Source organism: Gorilla gorilla, chromosome 7 (genome assembly GCF_029281585.2).
Source record: "Gorilla gorilla gorilla isolate KB3781 chromosome 7, NHGRI_mGorGor1-v2.1_pri, whole genome shotgun sequence".
Taxonomy (NCBI): Eukaryota; Metazoa; Chordata; class Mammalia; order Primates; family Hominidae; genus Gorilla; species Gorilla gorilla.
The window spans coordinates 8,065,132-8,085,614 of record NC_073231.2 but is presented as its reverse complement, the minus strand read 5'-3'; the positions used below and the strand labels follow the sequence as shown (position 1 = coordinate 8,085,614).

At 40.7% G+C, this 20,483-nt stretch overlaps 1 protein-coding gene across 2 annotated transcripts in view; it reads left to right on the top strand.

Annotated features, from left to right (window-relative positions):
• The window catches only part of CSMD1 (CUB and Sushi multiple domains 1), a 2,071,408-nt gene that overhangs the window by 1,284,372 nt on the left and 766,553 nt on the right, over positions 1-20,483 (top strand). For both annotated transcript variants that reach the window (XM_055349528.2, XM_055349527.2), the window contains exon 7: positions 13,509-13,586. In XM_055349528.2, the coding sequence (XP_055205503.2) occupies positions 13,509-13,586 (78 nt within the window). The remainder of the gene's footprint in view (positions 1-13,508; positions 13,587-20,483) is intronic.

Genomic DNA, 20,483 nt, shown 5'->3' with positions numbered 1-20,483 from the left:
GACAGCAGGAGGTGAGGGATGAGGACGGTGTTGGGTGCACCTGTGGCATGTAGATGCATCAGTACTTCCCATTGTGGACAGTCAGCTACTTAACGGGCACTTCATTCTCTGCTGTTTTCTTCATACAGCGCCTCTCAGAAAACTCCCTGTAATTAATTTCTCAAAAAATGGCTTATGATGAAGGTTGACCGTTCAGAGAGAAATTGCATTATCCTCATGTAAAGAATTTGCAATTCTGTTCCTTTATTTTTCACCCCATTAACTTTGATTTAACGTGTTATTTAATGAAATTAAAGAAGCTCTTCCAAAACCATGAGGAGGAAAACAGCAAAATAAAGGTATTTGCAAAATAAGAATGATTAAAGTAGGAGTGAGAAAGGAGAAAATAAGTTTGAACCTGAAATACCTCTGGAATTTAATAATTTAAAAATCCTAAGAATATGTTTCTCTTTGTGCCATGCACTAGAATGCTGTAAGTTACCTTGTTATCTTCATGACCGATGTTAAACTAATGGACTCCGTCCCATATGTGCCAGCTAACTCTTTGATGTTTTCTGAGGAATCAGAAACATGGGACTGATCCTAAAAAGCTGGGCTAGAGACGTTGATGATTCAGTTTCATCTGCCATCACTAGTAAAAATCCACAGCCACACACACTCACTTACACACCCGAATATGTGGCCACTCATCTCAGATCCTTGAGGGGCATTGCGGCTTATAAAAGGAAAAAAATGATTGGATTTAGGAGTTTCACAAATAAAATTGCATTCCTTTGAAAATCTCGCAGAGGCTGGAGAAAAAAAAAAATGGTGTTTCAGGACAATCTGATCTTCCCATTATGCATAAGTCATAACCGGCCGGGCATGGTGGCTCACACCTGTAATCCCAGCACTTTGGGAGGCTGAGGCGGGCAGATCACCCAAGGTCAGGAGTTTGAGACCAGCCTGACTAACATGGTGAAACCCCGTCTGTACTAAAAATAGAAAAAAATAGATTAGCCGAGTGTAGTGATGGGCACATGTAATCCCAGCTAGTTGGGAGGCTGAGGCAGGAGAATCACTTTAACCCAGGAAGCGGAGGTTGCACTGAGCCGAGATCACGCCATTGCACTTCAACCTGGGCAACAGAGCAAGACTCCCAAAAAAAAAAAGTCTCTACTGTTAGATGTTCACATCTCCTGAAGCTGTTTTGAATCGTGTCAGCATCTGAAGGTGCTACAGCTTTGCTCTGTGAAATGAATCTCCCAGGGCTTAGAGTACATGCCTGGAACTAGGTATCGTTCATGCTTCCCCATGGGTCATGAAGGAGAAATGTGCTGGTGTGTGTGTGTGAAAGAATAAAGACTTTGACCACCAATGCTGTGAGGTTTCTCCTACTGTGAAGTGTCACCCCTGTTTAAGAAGGTTAGCCCCCAGTGTTGAGACAACAAAAGGTCTGTGGCAGCAGAAAGGAAGTGGTTATTGTTGAATGTGTTGTTCACAGATCTGAAAGGACACATGTATTCTGTTGAAGTGCTTAAAGGAAATAGTTTACAGTGAGGTTGTTGTGCTTGGACAGCTTTTATTATTCCCATAGATAGAAAAGGCAGAAGCAGTACCAGGAGTTGCCAAAGTCACGTTCCAGTAGCTTCTCCTCTCTCTCCCCTTTCTTTTTTCTTCTGTAAGCTCTATTGATTGATTAAATGGTAAGATGTGCCAATTTCTCCATTGGAAATGAAGATGACGTGGCATGTTTCCAACTCCATGGACGTCTTACTTGGGGAGTGGACAGGTTCATCCCCAGCTTCCTGTGTGCGGTGAAGTTTAAGGGGAAAAGCTGAATAAAGAGTTGCACTAACATTCCACGTTGAATGTAAAAAAGACTTGGAAAGTTCTTCATTTTCTGAAAAGTATTTTCCATGCACTTTGTGTAACCACACAGGCTAGACATTGCACTAGGTGCTTCTATTTGCCATGTCATGTAGTCTTCACCACAGCTCTGAGGGGCAGGTGGTGATCATCTTTATTAAACACATGAGGAATCTGCGATTTAGAGGCATTTTTAACCTGCCAAGGTGACATCTCTAATGAGTTCCAGAACAATGATTAAGTCTTTCTTACAACTAACTTCAAAATCCCCACTGTCAGGGAGATTTTTCCTATTAAAGATCCAAAAGCTGGACACACGTAGAGCTGGAAATGCCTTCCACACAGGAGGAATGGAAAGCAGCCAGTATATATTTGTACGTAATATGTGCCTGATATGGGGGCTACAGTGTGTTCTATGTGAATGACACCCCTGGACTTCCCCAAACTCATCGGACCGCCCTACCCATAGTGCACTTTCCTCTGTGCATAGAGCATCTTCTTCGTTCATCACAACACTCTTGCAAGAGATGTATTATTGCCCTTATATGTCAAAAGAAGTCACTGAAGTTAATTTTCCCAAAGTCTTCATTGCAATGAATGGTCCAGGGAAAATGGGAACTTTGTTCTGAGTTAAATACCTCCCACTTTTCTTGAGATTCTGCATTATCTGCCTGGAAAAAGAATGAGAAACTAGACTTTTAGGGTAGTTAATTCAAGCCCTTCTTTTAACAGATGAAAAAATCCGAGGCTGTGGCTCAGGATTTCACAACATTTCAGGGGTGAGATTGGAGCTCAGCTATCTGGGCCTCTAGGGCAGGGGCCTTTTTGCTGAAACTGGGATTTTTGTAAAAACGTTGTTCACCTTGCAAGGTGAACACCTTGCAAGGCTTTTGATAATCCCAGTAGGAAATTTAGGAAATTATAGTGGCAAAGACTTTAATGCAACAAAGTATAGAAAAGAAGAAAGAGTTAATAGAACAGGACACAAAATCTTTCTTGGAATTTGTGAATCGTCTGAGATACCTCTGTTTTCCACCTCAGGAGGGTTTTCTACATGTCAATATGTAGAGTGTAGGAATAATGTTGTGTTTGAGCGCGTTGTCTCACCCCTTGTTCTGCCTCCCCCTTTGCGCTTTCTTATCTTCTAGCTCCTTCTATTCTCCCTCTGTTTGGAGGGAAAAGGTTTAAATTGGCTCCGGGTGTAAACCGATAGATCACGACAAGACTAAGTAAAATAAACTTTAAATTCCACCTGCTTCCAAGTTAAATCCTGAATGTGCTTATGTCTGAAAACTTAAATCACAGGGAAATACGTGATTTAAATGGGGTCCCTGATTTGGTAAGGAAATGTGAGATGAATAGTTAATTGCCTTTCCTCCAGTAAAGCATCTTATGCTAATTACCCTTTACATTAGTAAAGAGTTCAGTCATCAAGGTTTTGTGGACATTCTCACGCTAATCCTCCGTACTACCTTGACACAATGATTCATGTAATAATATAACTTCATATATGAGACATTTATCTTTTAATTTAGTGCTGCTATTAAGCGACATTAAATTAAAAGATTCTGATAACCAATCAGGAATATCAACAATACAAGTGGTTCACATTGTCAAGTACAGTAAGTACCTCTGTCTTTCCCGGTGCAAAAGATGACTTATGACATCGGGCTTCCAGAGGATGATTTTCCTGACCAAGGAAAGGACACTGACTGATTTAAGGGTAGAAATAAAATTTGATAATCTAGTTCCTAAAACTTGGTTGTCAGTTTTTCTCAAAAGTCCCTATTCAAGGACATCAAAAATCCAATAAAAAAATGCAGGAATGCCTGAATATCTGTAAGCTGACAATGGAAGCTGCAGTCAAAATAACCTTGTGAAGACAACAACTATTTCCAGACTTTAAAAAAGAAAGAGTTATTGTACTAACAACTCGCTTCTCATAATGTAATGTACAGACCATGAGACAATAATAGATTTATCCCAAAGAATGATCCAATAGAGCATTATTTTAAATGTTAATAAAAATAAGGTAGCATTTTTCAACTATCAAATTACTGAACATTTTCTTTTATGTACTAAAACAACGTGGGCAAAGAGGCTTTAGTTAAGATATTCTTATTTACATCAGATGAAGTAAACTGGTACTATAGTTCTAGAAATCAGTTTAGCCTAGCAGATAAACAGCCTTGACTAAAGAATTATAATTCTAGCAAATTATTCTTGGAAACTGACCAGAATTTGATAGGTGATTGGTGTAATGTACAGTTGTAGTAAGTGAGAAAAACTAACTTCTAATGATAAAGGAATTAAATACATTATGAATAATCTATTAAAAATACCTTAGGAAAACTGTTCAAAGAGGTCATAAAGGCAGAATAATAAATATTAACAACTTTATTTTTATTGTACCAATATTATGTGTCTTCACCTATCAACTTCTATATACAATGCACATAGCATTAATAATAAATACATAAAGATTCTAACAGTGGTTGTCTGTGGTGATGGGTTTACACAGTTACATTTTCTTCTTGATTATTTAAAAATTTTCTCAAATATTCTGCAATAACCTGTGAACCTAATCTTTCATGGCCATGTGACAAGGACCCCTTTTTTTAGCTGAACTAAGGGGAAAGTCCTACAACAGTATCTTCATGAATATTTCACTGTTACAATAAATGATAAATAAAAGCAGTTCATGGAAAAGAAAAACAAAATTAATACTGTGTGACTCAGTGTATATCTTTTCTTATAGTGGGACTAATATTAATAGATGTTTAATCATATTTAAACAACTAACATACAAGTTCATTAAAATACTTCTGAGATAAACATTTAAAGAGTTGATTAATCAAAATCTGAACTTAAAAAATTTAGCATAATGGAAAGGTATGTTTACTAATATAATATTGAAATGTAATAATTATCAATGAAAAAATGTAATAATTATCGATGAAAATAAAAATTTTAAGTGTAAGGTGTGGTTAAAATAAGAGCTATAATTTCTGAGGCAGACTCTTGAGATATGGTAAAGCCAGCAGGTTCTAGTATCAGACTTCACCAGAGCAAACCCTGCTTCTACCATTTCAAGCTTTGTGACCTTTATTTTTTAAGTTCTTTGTACCTCAATTTTTTATTTTTTTGTAAATGATTGTAGGAGTAGCATAAATCTTATAACATTTTGGTGGAATTAAATAGGATGTACTCCAGCATTTTAGTACCATGTACAAAATATTTTTTAAAACTATTACTCTTCTTGATAATTCCGATGATGATAGTGTTTTATTAGATGACCACCGTACTTCCATTGGGTAAGTGACCAACAGAGTTACATGGAAAGTTGAACCATATTGTCAAGAGGCGTTTGAAGCACAGCAACTCCATCTTGAGTAGGGGCTGGGTAAAGTAAGGCTGAGGCCTGCTGGGCTGCATTCCCAGGAGGTTAAGGAACTCTTAGTCACAGGATGAGAGAGGAGGTCAGCACAAGACCCAGGCCATAAAGTCCTTGCTGAGGAAACAGGTTGCAGTAAAGAAGCCGGCCCAAATCTACCGAAACCAAGACGGTGACAAGAGTGACTCTGGCCATCCTCACTGCTGCACTCACATCAGCACCATGACAGCTTACAGTTTACGAATGCAGCATCACAGAGTTACCCTATATTGTCTAAAAAGGGGAGGCATGAATAATCCACCCCTTGTTTAGCATATCATCAAGAAATAACCATAAAAATGGGCAACCAGCGGCCCTCAGGACTGTTCTGTCTATGGAGTAGCCCTTCTTTTATTCCTCTATTTTCTCAATAAACTTGCTTTCACTTTAGTCTGTGGACTCACACTGAATTCTTTTTTGCATGAGATTCAAGAACCCTCTCTTGGGGTCTGGATCAGGACCACTTTCCAGCAACAATATGGCAATAAGTAGTAAAGTGCCATAGGCAACACCCATCCCTGTGAACAAGGAGTGGCCAGTGAATTAGAAGGAACCCAAACAGGGTGGAGTTCTGGAAGCAAAGGGCAGAAAGTACTTTCAGGAGGAAGTGGCTGATTGTTTCAGAGTGAACAGGAGGATGGACGTTCGACCAAAATATTTAGCAACAGAGAAATTACAGCTGATGAGATTTAAGAGAGAATGGGAAGAGATGCAAAGAGAACCGTTCATCTGAGGGGTTTCCTCCCTCATGTCCACAGGGAGTAGGGGCTGCAGCAGCTGCAGAGGAATGTGGAGGGAAAGATTCCTGTCTGTCTGCAGGCCGTGTGCCTTTTAAAAAGCTGTTTGCAGGCCGGGCGCTGTGGCTCATGCCTGCAATCCCAGCACTTTGGGAGGCCAGGGCGGGAGGATCACTTGAGGTCAGGAGTTTGAGACCAGTTTGGCCAACATGATGAAACCGTGTCTCTACTAAAAATACAAAAATTAGGTGGGTGTGGTGGCAGGTGCCTGTAATCCCGGCTACTCAGGAGGCCAAGGCAGGAGAATCACTTGAACCCGGGAGGTGGAGGTTGCAGTGAGTCCAGATTGTGCCACGGCACTCCAGCCTGGATGACAGAGTGAGACTCTGTCTCAAAAAACTAAAAATAAAAAATAAAAAAGGTTGCTTGCTTTGTCTTAGTTTGTAAAGATGGGAAATGGAACAACACATTTTTATAATTGGGTTAATCATGCAGAAAAGAAAAAATGATCATGCAGAAGAGGAAAAAAATGACGGAACCACATTTTCAAGCTGATGAACTTTAGGGCAGACATGGAGGCTCAGGTTTTAGACTGTGAAATGGTTCCATCCTTCAGGAAAACAGCCACAGTAGAGACATAGCTCCTACTGATGTTTACAGTGTATCAGCGCAAATCACACATTAACAATAATTAGCAAAGGATAGGAAATTGGCTCAACGCTTACTTAGAAATTTAATGGGTCTTAGGGTGTTTAACTATACAGGTACTTTGATGAATAATTTGCAAAAAATAATTAAATGTGTGTTGAAAATATAAGGTGATCTGAATTTCGATGACTCTTCCTCAATGTAAAACGCAAAAAAATCTAATGAAGAAATGTTAAAACTTGGAGGGGAAGGGGATTATGTAATTGTGTCTATTAATGAATAAATTAAACATTTTGAAAGCAATTCTAAATTCTAATAATAGAAAATAATTTATTATAGTGTAAATGCTCCTAGAAAAAACAGAATCCTAGAGTAAAAGCGAAACAATGTAAACCATTGAGATTTCTCCAGGTGTGTTGTGTTCAAAACATGTTTCACTTAAAAATTGATAAAGCTCTGAGACAATTCAAGAACAGTTTAATTTTTATTTTGCAATCATAAACTAGACAAAAAATGCTCCAGATAACCAATGAGCCATTAAAAAAATTCTTTTGTTGTTGTTTTTTTGAGAAACTATATGGTCTCACTCTGTGGCCCAGGCTGGAGTACAGTGGCACCATTTCAGCTCACTGCAAACTCTACCTCTGGGGTTCAAGCAATTCTAGTTCCTCAGCCTCCCAACTAGCTGGGACTACAGTCACCCGCTACCATGCCTGGCTGGGGCTAATTTTTTTTTTTAATTTTTTAATTTTTTATTTTTATTTTTGTGATAGAGATGGGGTTTCGCCATGTTGGCCAGGCTGCTATTAAACTCCTAACTTCATGTGATCCCGTCTCAGCCTCCCAAAGTGCTGGGATTACAGATGTGAACCACCATGCCTGGTCAAAAAAGTCTAAATACACTGTTTTCCCAAATGTAAGTTAATACATATAATGGAATTGGAAATTCCATTTGCTGTGATACTATAAAAAGAAAAGGTAAATATAAAAGATTAGTAGCTTATGGAATGTGATTGATTACTTCTCAAATTTAATAGAAATCTATTGATTAAATAATTGTAAGACAAATTAAATTAGAGAACAATAGTATCTCTGACATTGGGAGCTTAATAGATTCATTTGTATGTTATATATGGAGCTTATTTTATATATATAAAATATGTAATATGTTATTAACTTTATAAATATGTATAAACTTATGTTATATACTTATATTTTATACATTTATATATATACATGATTATATACATACGTGTGTATGTGGATATCTATCTATCTATCTATCTGCATAGTAAGCCCTTGCGATTCTAAGGATTTACAAAGATTTCAATATTATTGCTACCAATAGTAGTAAATATCCTTCTGGTGCACTACTTAAATAAAACTTTTTGCCTAGAAGAGGCATTGATAAAATTACAGTAAACCTGCAAGTTAATGAAAAGTCGAAGACACAAGATTTATATTTTTCACCCATTTCTCCCAAACTCTGAATTTTTCAAATTTGCAAGTAGTTGGTCTCTATGCACAAAACAGTTTCCTCTGTGATTTGTGAGGATTTGCAATGGCATCTCCTCATATTGAGTACGTTACATTTGTTTGAAAGAATTTTGCATTTTATTTATTTGTTTGGGGTTATCTGAGCTCCCTTTATAGGTAAAGCTTCTTTCAGACAGTGAATCATATTATCTAATGAAGGACGGTACAGGTGTATTAAGGGCAGAAGATAGGACTTGGTTTCCTAAGAGAGGTCATGGAAGTTCAGCGGATCTTGAGGAAGGCGGACGTCTGGCTGTGGGGGCTGGGGCAGAGGGATGACAGGGAGGGATGGGGGAGCAGGCTGAGCTTTCCCAGGGGCTACAGAGGAGGGCAGGACGCTCCAGCTAGAGAGGACAGAGAAAGAAGTGGCATCAAGTAGCAATAGTTATATTCACTTCTTACATTATTGCCATTTTAAAAACAGTAATAAGAATCCACTGTCATTCCAATATAGTAACGGTTTCGTCACATTTTCAAACAACCTACAGAAAGTGTTTTAACCTAACCACTGAGAGATTATAGTGAAGGAAGCTGATGTAGAAGAAAAAAGGAAAACTGAAGTAAATGACACAGCAAAATTAATGTATCCCTTAGGTATATTTATTGTGGTGGTTTTTGATTTTTCAGCCCTTAAACTAAAAATATTTCTCCCATAATTTATCTTCCTAAATGTTGTTATCAGTAAAGAGATTCATCATATTTATTTCAATTTTTTGTTTGTTGCTTTTGGGGAATTTTTTTTTTTAACCTCACATACTTCTTGGTTTGCGATGAGAAAACCTAAAGTCAACTCTCAGCAACTTTGAAGCACACAATACATTGTTATTAACTACAGTCACTATGATGTACCAGGGATCTCTTCAACTTATTCCTTGTATCAAACTAAAATTGTCCATCTTTTGACCAACATCTCCCCAGGTCCCCCAGCCCTGGCCTCTCTAGACCACAATGTATTTGAAATTGTTGAATCTGAATTACTGAGGAATCACCTTAGCCAACAGACACCAGGGAATGTGAGACTAACTTTGGCGTGCATTGAAGTTATGTTCCACACAATAAAACAAAACAGAAACTCATATGAAAACTAGATAACTGTACTGACAAAATAAAGCTAAACCAAGCTCACCTCCAAAGATTGTGACTTAGCAGGTCTGAGATTAGACACAAAAGCTATCTTTTTTCATCAATCACGAAATATTTTTATCATTCATTCCAAGATCTGACAATGAATGACTCAATAGTTTAATTCAGGAGAAAGAACAGGCTGTTGCAGGGATTTGCCATAGGTGACTTATCTTTCTCCTGCATTCCTGCAGCTCTAGTTTCTCTCTCTCTCTCTGTCTCTCTCTGTCTCTGTCTGTCTCTCTCTCTCTCTCTCTCTCTCTCTCTCTCTCTCTCTCTCTCTCTCTCTCTCTCTCTCTCCTGTTTCTTTGCAAATGAAAATCTTTGCTCAGCTCTGACGGGAGTTGGAGGGAGGAAGAGGAGGGGGAAGGGTGTGGAAGGAAGAAAAGAGGAGAACCCAAAAAACGTGTGGGGAGAAGTGTCCAGACACCTGGTGGACCCAGGACCCACAAGTCACCTTCCCTTTTTGTACAACATTGCCAAGATTAGCAGAGCTGTCCAATAAGAGAACGTACTAACTTGAAACAAATTACAACTCAGGAGAGCAGATAGTCTACCGCAGTATAACACTGTCTTGTTGAAAAATAATAAATAAATACATATATTCCCTGGTGGAGATGTAGCTTTACAGAGCGTCAAGCACTTGTTTGCAAGAGTACGAAATTTATTAGCTCATCCAGCTTTCAGGTAGGTCGTGTGTATTCGCATACCTTGATCGGCCCCGAGAGACTACTCGAATTTTCTGTTTCGATTCTGAGTAAATGGAGCTCTGTTTGTCTTATCTGTTTTGGGTGAGTGACATTTGCATTGAGTTCTATGCTCTTTATTATTTCCCATTGATTCTCTTATTTGTTATTTATTGTGCATTCATCTCCTCTCTCCTGAGTAACTTCAAGATAAAGTTATTTCAGCACAAGAAAGTGGGGGTGATACGTTTGCCATTTTGGATGAAAGCATTATCCTGGGGAGAGCTGGCAGGGGACTTCTGAGTGTGCCACCAAGAGAACCGCAGAAGTGGAAGCAGATATCCCATCTCGTGTTCTCTTTCCTGTGATATTTGTCACCACAACACAGAGATAAGGATGAGAAAACACACACATGAAGAGGCAGAAGAGAAGAGGAGGAAGACGCCAGGTGCCGTGGTTGCACCAGAGCAAGTCCCTCTCTGAGAGTTCCTTAGCACAGGACGTTCATGAACCAGCGCCATTTGCATGGGGTTGGACCTGGGCTGGATGTTGTGAGCCTGGGATAGGTGACTGTCTGTCTCTCGGCTTTCTCTGAAAGGGGCTGAAGATGAACAGCAACCCTCTGGCCAGCCCTTCCTTGGAGGGGGATCTGGGTGGCCCACCTCCTTGTCTTCCACAAGAGTCGGTGCCAGGATCTCTGTGGTCCAGTCATGGCTCTGATGACAACAGTTTTTTCCAGCCATGTAACCACATTGGACTTATTTCTTCATTGCTGAGCTACACCATTGGGAAAAGCTCCTCAAAGTTTATATGTTCCTTCCAGTCTCTCGTTTCTCCCTCTTACCCTTTTAAAATACCCAGGAAAAGTGCTTGTCTTTTGGGGAAAATATTGCTATAAGAAATATAGGAAACATTTGCTATAGGAAAATATCTTAGACTTGGCAGTTTATACATAATATGTGTTTTCTCACCACTCGAGACTGGGAAGTCCAAGGTCAAGGCTTAATACAGAAGCACAGCTGGCAGCATTGCTTCCGGATCTCACCTTCCTCCTTCCAGATGGACAGCTCCTGCAGCCCTGCCCTCCTGTCTCCATGCTCCCCAGCCAGTAGCCCCTGTGGAAAGGTTTGGAGTTTGGGGCTGGAAGATCTGAGTTCAAATTCTGCATAGTCTTCCCTGTGCACCTGTGAGCCTTGCTTCCTGATATGAGCTGGTGGCGTCATAATTCCTATCTCAGATGGCTGTTGGAAGGATGGAGGATGCTTCGTGAAGTGAAAAATACTGTACAATGTTGCTGCGAAGAGGCTAACACATGGTATCAGGGACTCTGAGAGGTAGAGTCCAAGAGGCATGGTCTCCAGGTGCGTCAGAATACACAGGGGCCAAGCACAGGGAGACCAGAGAGGAAGCAGGTGCTTAGTGACATCAGTGAGGGAAGACAGTCCCAAAGGGCAATTGTCCACCTAAGCCCAGCCCTCTGAATGTCAGTGATTTGAAAAGAGTAACAATCACTGCCACACACAGTCGGTTACTGAGTTGGCTGGGCTCAGGACACCATACTAAAGATGGTGCATTGATCATCTCCAGCCTTACGCAGTCTTGGCATCCTGGCATTGTGTTTAGTCAGAGTTCTCCAGAGAAACAAAGCCAGTTGGTCATGTGTATGTGTTTGTGCCTGTGTGTGTATAGATCGATTTATTTATACAGTTGACCCTTGAACAACATGGGTTTAAACTGCATGGATCCACTTATCTTCAGATTCTGTTCAATGAATGTATAGAAGCATTTTTTGGAAATTTGTGACAATTAAAACAAAAACTTGCAGACAACTCTTATAGCCTAAAAATATCAGGAAAAAAATCCGAAAAAGGTGTGTCATGAATGCGTAAAATATATGTAGATACGAGTGTATATGTTAAGTAACTGTTTATGTTATTGGTAAGGCATCTGGTCAACAGTGGGCTATTTTCAGTTAGGTTTTTGGGGGAGCCAAAAGATATACTCAGGTTTTCAGCTGTGTGTGGTCGTTGGGGGGGTGGTCAGTGCCCCAACGCTTGTATGCTTCAGGGGTCTCCTGTATATACTTCATATCTATAAGAATCTCCTTATATGCATGTGTAGACACACACACACACACACAGAGAGATTTACTATAAAGAACTGACTCACATAATTATGAAGCTGACAAGACCGAAGACCTGCAAGAGGTAAGCCAGCAAGTTGGAGACCAGGAAAGCCGGTGTTTTAGCTCCAGTCAGAAAGCAGAAAGCAGGAAAAAAAAAAAAAAGAAAAAAAACATGTTGCTGCAATTTAAAGCCCATCAGGCAGGAGGAAGTCTTGCCTCCCCTGGGGCAGGTCAGCCTTTTGTTCTATTTGGCCCTTCATCTGATTGGACCAGGCCTACCCACACTGGGGAGAGCCATCTGCTTTCCTCAGTTGGCTGATTCAAATGTTAATATCATCCATGACATTCTCACAGACACACCCAGAATTTCCTGTGGCCCAATGTCTGAGCACCTTGTGGTGCAGTCAGGTTCACACATAAAACTAACCCTCACACCTATTTACACATAGAGTCACAGGCTCAGAGGCAAGTAACTTACCTAGGTCATGGGGCCACCCTGTTGTAAGCAAAGATTTGGAGCCGATCTGCCTGCTCGCAGCTGCTGTAGGTCCAGTCTCATATGGGGACCTCAGAAATGTTTCCACTGGGTACTTAGTAAAGCCAAGTGTGGGATTGCTTAGAAGATCATAACATAACATTTTATATTCTATAATCACAACATGCATCCCCTATTTTTTTTTCGTAAGTGACCAAAAAAAAAAAAAAAAAGAAACTTCTTAAAATGTTTAATGCAGGACCTACTACATCAAGAAACGTATTTAACTCTCAGAATGATGTTGCTAGAAACCAGGACCTCTGTGCCTTTTGCACAGCCTGGAAAGTGTCTGGAGGGACTGGTGGTGTCTAGCACTTTATTTACAGCACGTAGAGCATGCCTTTCCTCTACTTGCTCCCCACCCATACAGATTCGCTAAACTGTAAGTGACTAAATGAATATATGAATACATGAATGAGCAACTGGTGTTTTTATCTAAACTTTTTTTCATGATTATAGCAAACTTAGACAACTCTGTAGTCAGGATAGATACATGAAGTGAGTGATCTGCCTGAACAATTTGGGGAATGATAATGATTTGTGGAATCTGCCACTCCTAGTGGTAAATAGGATTGGATGTGTAAAGTCAATGGCAGCACGTATTATTTTTAGCTTCCGACACTGGTATTGTAAGATGTGATCTTGCTGCCTGATAGCCTCACAATAATTATTTACAAGCTCTTTGACTTCATTGACTTGGTATCATTCACCTCTTAGGACATTTCCCATTTTCAGGGGTTGATAGTAAGCAGTTATGACTGGAAATGCTGTGTGGATACAACATGGTTTTATGATCTCCAAGTCTTACCTGCTAATGGCTTGGTTTTGTTTCTTGCAGTGAAAAAGGCGATTGAGTTGAAGTCAAGAGGAGTCAAGATGCTGCCCAGCAAGGATGGAAGCCATAAAAACTCTGTCTGTGAGTCCCTTTCCTTTCTATATGAGGATTAATATGCCCTTGTAAGCAGAGGAGAGAATGGAGCAGTTAAGAAGAAGCGATCCCACCCACCACCTTCCCCACGTTATCTCTTCCTTCTTTTCTATATCCAAAAGTATTTTCTGGGAGAAAGAACATGCACTAACTTCACTTTGTTACGGAGGAATGTCGTGGTGGTTCTAACTGCTAACCATGTGTCACATCTGCCCTGATCACTGTCTGAGACTGGACCCTCCAGATGTCTCTTTTAAGTAAATGTGACATGGTCAGTCATTTTCATACCAGTCTCTCTCCGTCCTTGCACACCCCACACACACCAGACCAGACTGATCTCTGGAAAGGAGAAGTTGGTTCTTGTCTTTTGTCTATTAAAATATTATTGACCATTCACTGCCTGGAAAGTAGAGTAGCTTTCGGGCAATGTCTACATCCTTCCAAAGAGAAAACAAGATCTGCAGACATGTCTGGCTGATGACTTTTGCACGTGCCTAGGACCTGGTAGACACCAGATCAATAGCTGTGGGAGGAATGAAGGTGTCTCCCACACCTGCCATTTTGGTGCCTTCTCCTCAATGCCCATCATCATCACTCAGCCTTAGGAAGCCCTGGCCGTGCCTGGACTGGGTCATGGTGCTTCTCTGCCAGAAGGGCCCTTTGTCCTTTAGCTGAAAGCCGACAGCCTGTGTGCTTCTTGGAGACTTACTGTGCAGACCCTTCTTTCTCTGCAGGTGCAGTCAGCTCTCCACTGGTTTTGCTCCCCCCACGACCTTACACATGTCATAACAGTTACTGGGTACCAGCTTCACTGAGGGTTTGCTTTTCTTACAAACGAGAGATGAGTACCGTCTACTGAGATACCGAGTGGGTTGACTTCCTGTAGGGGCCGTTTTCTGCTCACGCTTCTTCTAGGACTTTCTACCCATTGGGATGTGTTTTCTTTGCTTCCCTGGCAATCTTTTCTTGTGATGTGTCTAGCCTTGCTCTGTGGGTGCTCCTGTCCCTGGTGTTTTGCATCTGTGCATATTGTTTTTCCGTTGCCTAGCAATTAGTGGAAGGGCTGGGATGGACATCTGAACCCCCTCGGGTCAATCAATTCTGTTTACATCTGCATGCTAGAGCGGACTTCTGCATGAGGTTTTATATGCAACAAATATTCTGCTAAAACTAATAAAAGAAACAATCAAAATCTTTTGACAACGATACTGTAGATTGACCAACATCTTCATCACTTTAGGATTTCCTGACAATTGCTTGTGTGACAGTAATCCATAGTCTGTGCTCAGTCCTGCGCAGGTTGAGAGGACAGAGAGGTAAACCTGTCCCGTGGGCCTCAGAGGCAGAGAGGAGCCACCATACTCTGACTAACCCTCTGGTCTTAGGTCTCTCCCACTTCCAAAAAAAAAAAAAAAATCAATCTGTAAATGTTTGCATGGCACTTTCTATTGAATAATCACAGCCAGTCACCCTTTAATGAAATTAGATTGGAAAAGGATGGGAAAACTGAAGGGAAAAAAAATCTGAGAAACAGTCGAAGGAATAAAGGGTTTTTTAAAAATAAAATTTTAACATTTTGATATTGTTAGCTTTTAGTGTAGAATGTTCTGTAGAGGGAGATATAGTATTTACAATAGTTTGAAAATGATTTTTATGATAAAACCCTGCACAAATGATCTAAAGTTCAATGTAGAACCACATATCTGGCCAAGCTCTTATATTAAATCAATATCAGGTTGGATATCCGATCAATTGGGCATCAGATTTTTCTGCTACTGTAAGATTTAGGCAGAGCTTTTTGTCTTTTGTAATAAGGAGAATATCTCTTCTGTCCTCATCTGAACACAAATTGACATATGCATAATGACTCATTTGGTATTAGAAAGCGTTCTGTCCTTTCTTTTAACAGTATTAATGTATTTGTCAAGCATGGGAATTAATCATTAGAGAAAATGAGGAATGGAAACCGTGAACCTTCTAAGATGAGGAAGGTAATCAATGGTAGTGTGTCATTCCAGAGAAAGGTATGACAGAGAAAGTGAAATTGTTTCACTGATGAAAGGACATGGGGTTTGAAGCGAGAGGCAAGGATTCACTAGCTGTGCAAGTGTGTGCCTTATTCAAGTTCAAATGTCATCGCTTACACAATTATTAATAAAATAGTAATCCTTTCCATAGGGTTGTTACTCAGATAAATCAAGAGGGGTGTAAACTGCCTGTTCCAGAGTGTGGCATGCTGTGGGCATTCTGTACACCTTAGGGGCATTCCATAGTAAATGGAGGGAAGTGAACCACACGGGGCGAACGGCAGGGAAGATAGGCCCAGGCCAGGCCACGTTCCAGCGTGTCATGCGTGCCTTAGGCGTTCCCACCATGAGCCCTGTTTCCTCTTTAGTGCCTCATGAATCCCTTTCCATCTGTAGGAGACTGAGTGTGAAAGCGCTTTACGTTCTTGATACCCAAGGTGACACTGGCTGCCCATATGCCTGTTGCTGACATGAGGATTTCATCTTCTGTCTGCAGGGAGTGAAGTGCTGGTGCCTTCAATGGAGGCCTCATTCCTTTTCAAGCCATTCCATTAACTTGAGTCTCTCCACTTCTGCTTCACCCCAAGATCTGGGTTCCTCTGGGAGACCACAGCTCTTGAGATTCTAGAGATTAGAACCAAGCACACAGACCTCTCTTGCAGAAGTGATATAATCCTTTCCCCAACTAAGGGTTTTGTAGCGGATATGACAGAAGATTTATGGAAAATGTCTAGCTCAGGGTCTGCAGGCACTGTAAGCTCTTGTTCCACAGCCCCCTCTGTTTACTTCCATCTTAGTAATTTTTATTCTGTAAGCTGGACATTTTTGTTTGTTTATGATCGTTCTTTTTCGTAAGACTCCTCTGGGAGTAAAAGAAGTGACAGCAGTGGCCAGGGAATTATCTCTTCACTGTGGAGTGTGACGCTGTCCCTGTTAAGAAGTTTTCATCCAGTGCTGGCTTCACTAAAGCCAGACAGGCGTGGACACTGCTAGCAGCTCCTGTATTCTGCCTGTGGGAAGCACCAGGGTGTGGATGGGAGGCTGAGCTGCCTCCTGCAGTCCCCTGAAGCTGTCTCTGCTCCAAGGCACAAAAATCAGAGGTCACAGTTCTTTGCAAACGGTGACCTTATGCGTTCATGTCCCTCTGAATTTCAGCACCAACTTTTGCCCCTTGTTGCCTCCAGCCTAGAAAGCAGCCACAGCTCAGTGGCGACTCCTTCCCATGCCACTGCCCTGTCCCTGGTGGTGTCCCCAGATTCACCCTTTTGTAAACAGAGCCTTTGAAAGTAGCCTTGCCTTACTAGGTTCTTCTCCAAATGACATCTGTTTCCTGGTGGGACCCTGTTATGGTGATAGAAAATGTTCACGGTTTTGGTGGATTCAAGAGGGCAAGTTGTACCCAAAGTTCTAGATGTTAAAAAATAAAAGTAAAAACAAACACTGGGCAAAGCAAGAAATCCATGCCCTCTGACTATATCAGATCCACCCAAAGTCCTGTTCATTATTACCCTCCCCTCTGCTCACTGTCAGGGCATCAGCAAGAGTTCAGGAGGTGCAGGAAGAAAAAGAGAGACATCATGACAAGAAATGGCAGAATTTCCCTGACGGCCTCAGAAAACTTGCAATTTGATAATTAAACTGATCAAGGTGACTGGTCTGGTTGTCTAAGGTGTTATCCAAGCTTATTGTCTCATGACCAAGAAAATTAAGGGGCGTGGCCACAAAGGGTGAGGTTGGAGTGAAAGTTTAATAAGCGAGAGAAGAAAGGTTTTCACAAGGGAGAGGGGATCCCAAATGGGTTGCTGCTTTTACAGCTGAATTACAAAGCTTTTATGAGAAACTCCTCTTATCTCTGTAGCTGTTTGAGTAACTTTTCTAATCTATAAAGCTGTCTGCATAACTACCCCTTATTTATGTTGTTGTGGTTATTATGTCCCTAGGCAAGTACAAAGCACCACTTCTCTTGTTTGTGTAACTGTGGATTTGTTTTAGGAAGGCCCCCTCCTCCCTGTGTGAGTTCCTATGGAGCCCACTGTGTATATGCCTGAAAAAGGGAGGAAATTTTTCCTGGGAGCTCGCTAATCACACAAAGAACAGAAGGCTTCTGTGCTGAATCCTGCTTGCTCATCTGTCCAGGTGCAGCCTGACTTTTCCCAGGCTGCTCTATTTTTGCCTGTAGCTGTGATTTTTCAGGCTGGCTGCATCTCCAACGACCAGCCTTCACTGTCTAACTGACTGGTTTTTCCTTCTGCCGCAGTGATGGAGGACTGCTCTAATTATAAGACTTAAGAGAGCTAAGTGTTTTTGTTTTTGTTTTTTGAGATGGAGTTTCACTCTGACACCCAGGTTGGAGTGCAGTGGCAGGATCTCAGCTCACTGAAACCTCTACCTCCCAGCTTCAAGCGATTTTCCTGTCTCAGCCTCCCAAATAGCAGGGACTACAGGTGTGTGCCACCATGTCCGACTTATTTTTTTGTATTTTCAGTAGAGACTGGGTTTCACCATTGGCCAGGCTGGTCTCAAACTCCTGACCTCAGGTGATCTTCCTGCCTTGGCCTCCTTAAGTGCTGGGATTACAGGCATGAGCCACCACGCCCAGCTGAGAGTTAAGTTTATACAGATATGTAATATCTGGCCATAGATTTAAAACAAACTCCTGCTTCTTTCACTTGAAAGATGAAAGTGCCTGTGTTTGGAAGTCGTGCACATCCTGCAGGCTCATCTCTTCCTCTGCTTCTTCCTGCTAGGCCAGTGGAATTTTTCTACCGGACCTACCTTGATTGTACCTTTAGTTCAAGATGAGCCCCTTGAGAGTTTGGGGTTTTCCCATCCATGACCCACAGATCACACACCATACCTCCTCATCCCCTGACAGCCCAAGCTACCAGTACACAGCAAGTATCTACTGATGAATGAATGAATGAATGGATGAATGAATGAATGAATAGGGAGAAAGGAATCTCTCTGTGCTTTGGAACAAAAGCCCTATAGATTCTTTCATTTATGCCTCCTCATCTGATGAGTCTTTTGTGAATTTTGCTTTGGGAACCCAAGTTCATCAGCTTCTTTTACACAGCCTTGCTTTCAACCCTCTGCAATTCATTTCATCATTAACATGCACAAAACCTAACCACATAGTGCAGCGCAGCTGGAGTCTTTAGAGATATTTCAACTCTTCTGTGCGGTGAGGGCAACTCTCAACATTAAGTGTAGAATGAGAAGATTTAGAATTTCCTTTTTCACCAGCTTGTAATCAGTAATGTTTGAAGAAAAACCCAAAGATATTAAGATAGTCATTAATATCTTAAATATCTAAGTATTTTATAATTAGATGGTTTATATGCTCTAAATTTTGAATTATTTTAATCTTGGAAAAAATGCAATGTAAGTGGGCAATGTTATGTCTCCAAAAGGGCATCTGGAATAAACTGAGCAAGCACCCATCCCCCATTTTCTTTCTCACCCTGAAATGGTGAACTGCTCTTTATTCTGAAAGTAGATTATTTCAATACCAAAGAAATTATTAAACTGACACTGTATATATTTGTTTGTTGTAGAGACAGAGTCTCGTTCTGTCACCCAGGCTGGAGTGTGGTGCGATCTCAGCTAACTGCAACCTGCACCTCCCAGGTTAAAGCGATTCTCCTGCCTCAGCCTCCTGAGTAGCTGGGATTACAGGCATGCACCACCATGCCCGGCTAATTTTTCTATTTTTTAGTAGATATGGGGTTTCACCATGTTGGAAAAGCTGATCTTGAATTCCTGACCTCAGGTGATCTGCCTGCCTCTGCTTCCCAAAGTGCTGGGATTACAGGCGTGAGCCACTGCACCTGGCCAACGCTCTATTTTTTAATGATGGTAACAGTACATGTCATTTCTTCTTCTTCTTCTGAGCATTCTTCTTGGCAGAAACCAGTTTTAGCAGCTCTCAATGTGAGGATTACTAAAGTAGATAATCTGTGGGTGCCCTTCTAACTCCAAAATATATACATCTGTAGGAAGAAAGATAAACAAAACATTGGTTGTTATTTTGAACTAGAGATTTTCCCCCCATGTAAAGTTAAAGACAAATGACTTGACCAATTCGATATTGATTTGTTGTAGCTCACTCAGATGAGCTGATGGGACATGCTGTGTATGGAGGAGCATTTGCAGTTACAACAGTTTGTAGCCATGCAGGATGGGGCAATTAATCCAGAACCATTATCTAATAAAAAGCTGATTTTTTTTAAATATGGAAAATTGAGCAGTCTAATGCATTGCCTTTATGCCCCTGGGAAAAATAACAACACAACACTTTAAAATAAGTGCCCTTGGAATTCTCCTGTATTCAACCATAAATGTTCACTTCCTTGCCCTTTGTTTCTGTTGGACAATCAATGTTTTCTTACCCTGAAAAGAAAAAAAAAAAAGAGACCTGAAGCAAAACAGAATGATATTCACCCCAAGTTTCCAAAGAGACAGTTCAGTTAATGAAAAGCAACTGATGGACTCTTGTCCTTCATAATGACACACAGTGGTTCCATCTCCCTCTGGCTTTTCTTGTGGCTCAGGCATAATTTGGAAGGGCAGATTTTAAAACTTGTATCTCTGTTTTTAGAAGGCCACATAAAGTGATGTCTCAATTACTGTATATACTTAATGATGTAATTATAACTGTAGAATGTTTGGATTGTCTTTTTTAAATACCCTGACTGGTTGAACCATTTTCCAAAATATACTTCAGAAAATAATTTTCCACTTGTATTTATCTACTTATAATATTCATAGTTTTAGTTGTCTTAAGTTTGGAATAATTTATGAACAAATAAAATACACTAGTGGGTAATGTTCTCTTAATCGTTAAATTCCAATATGC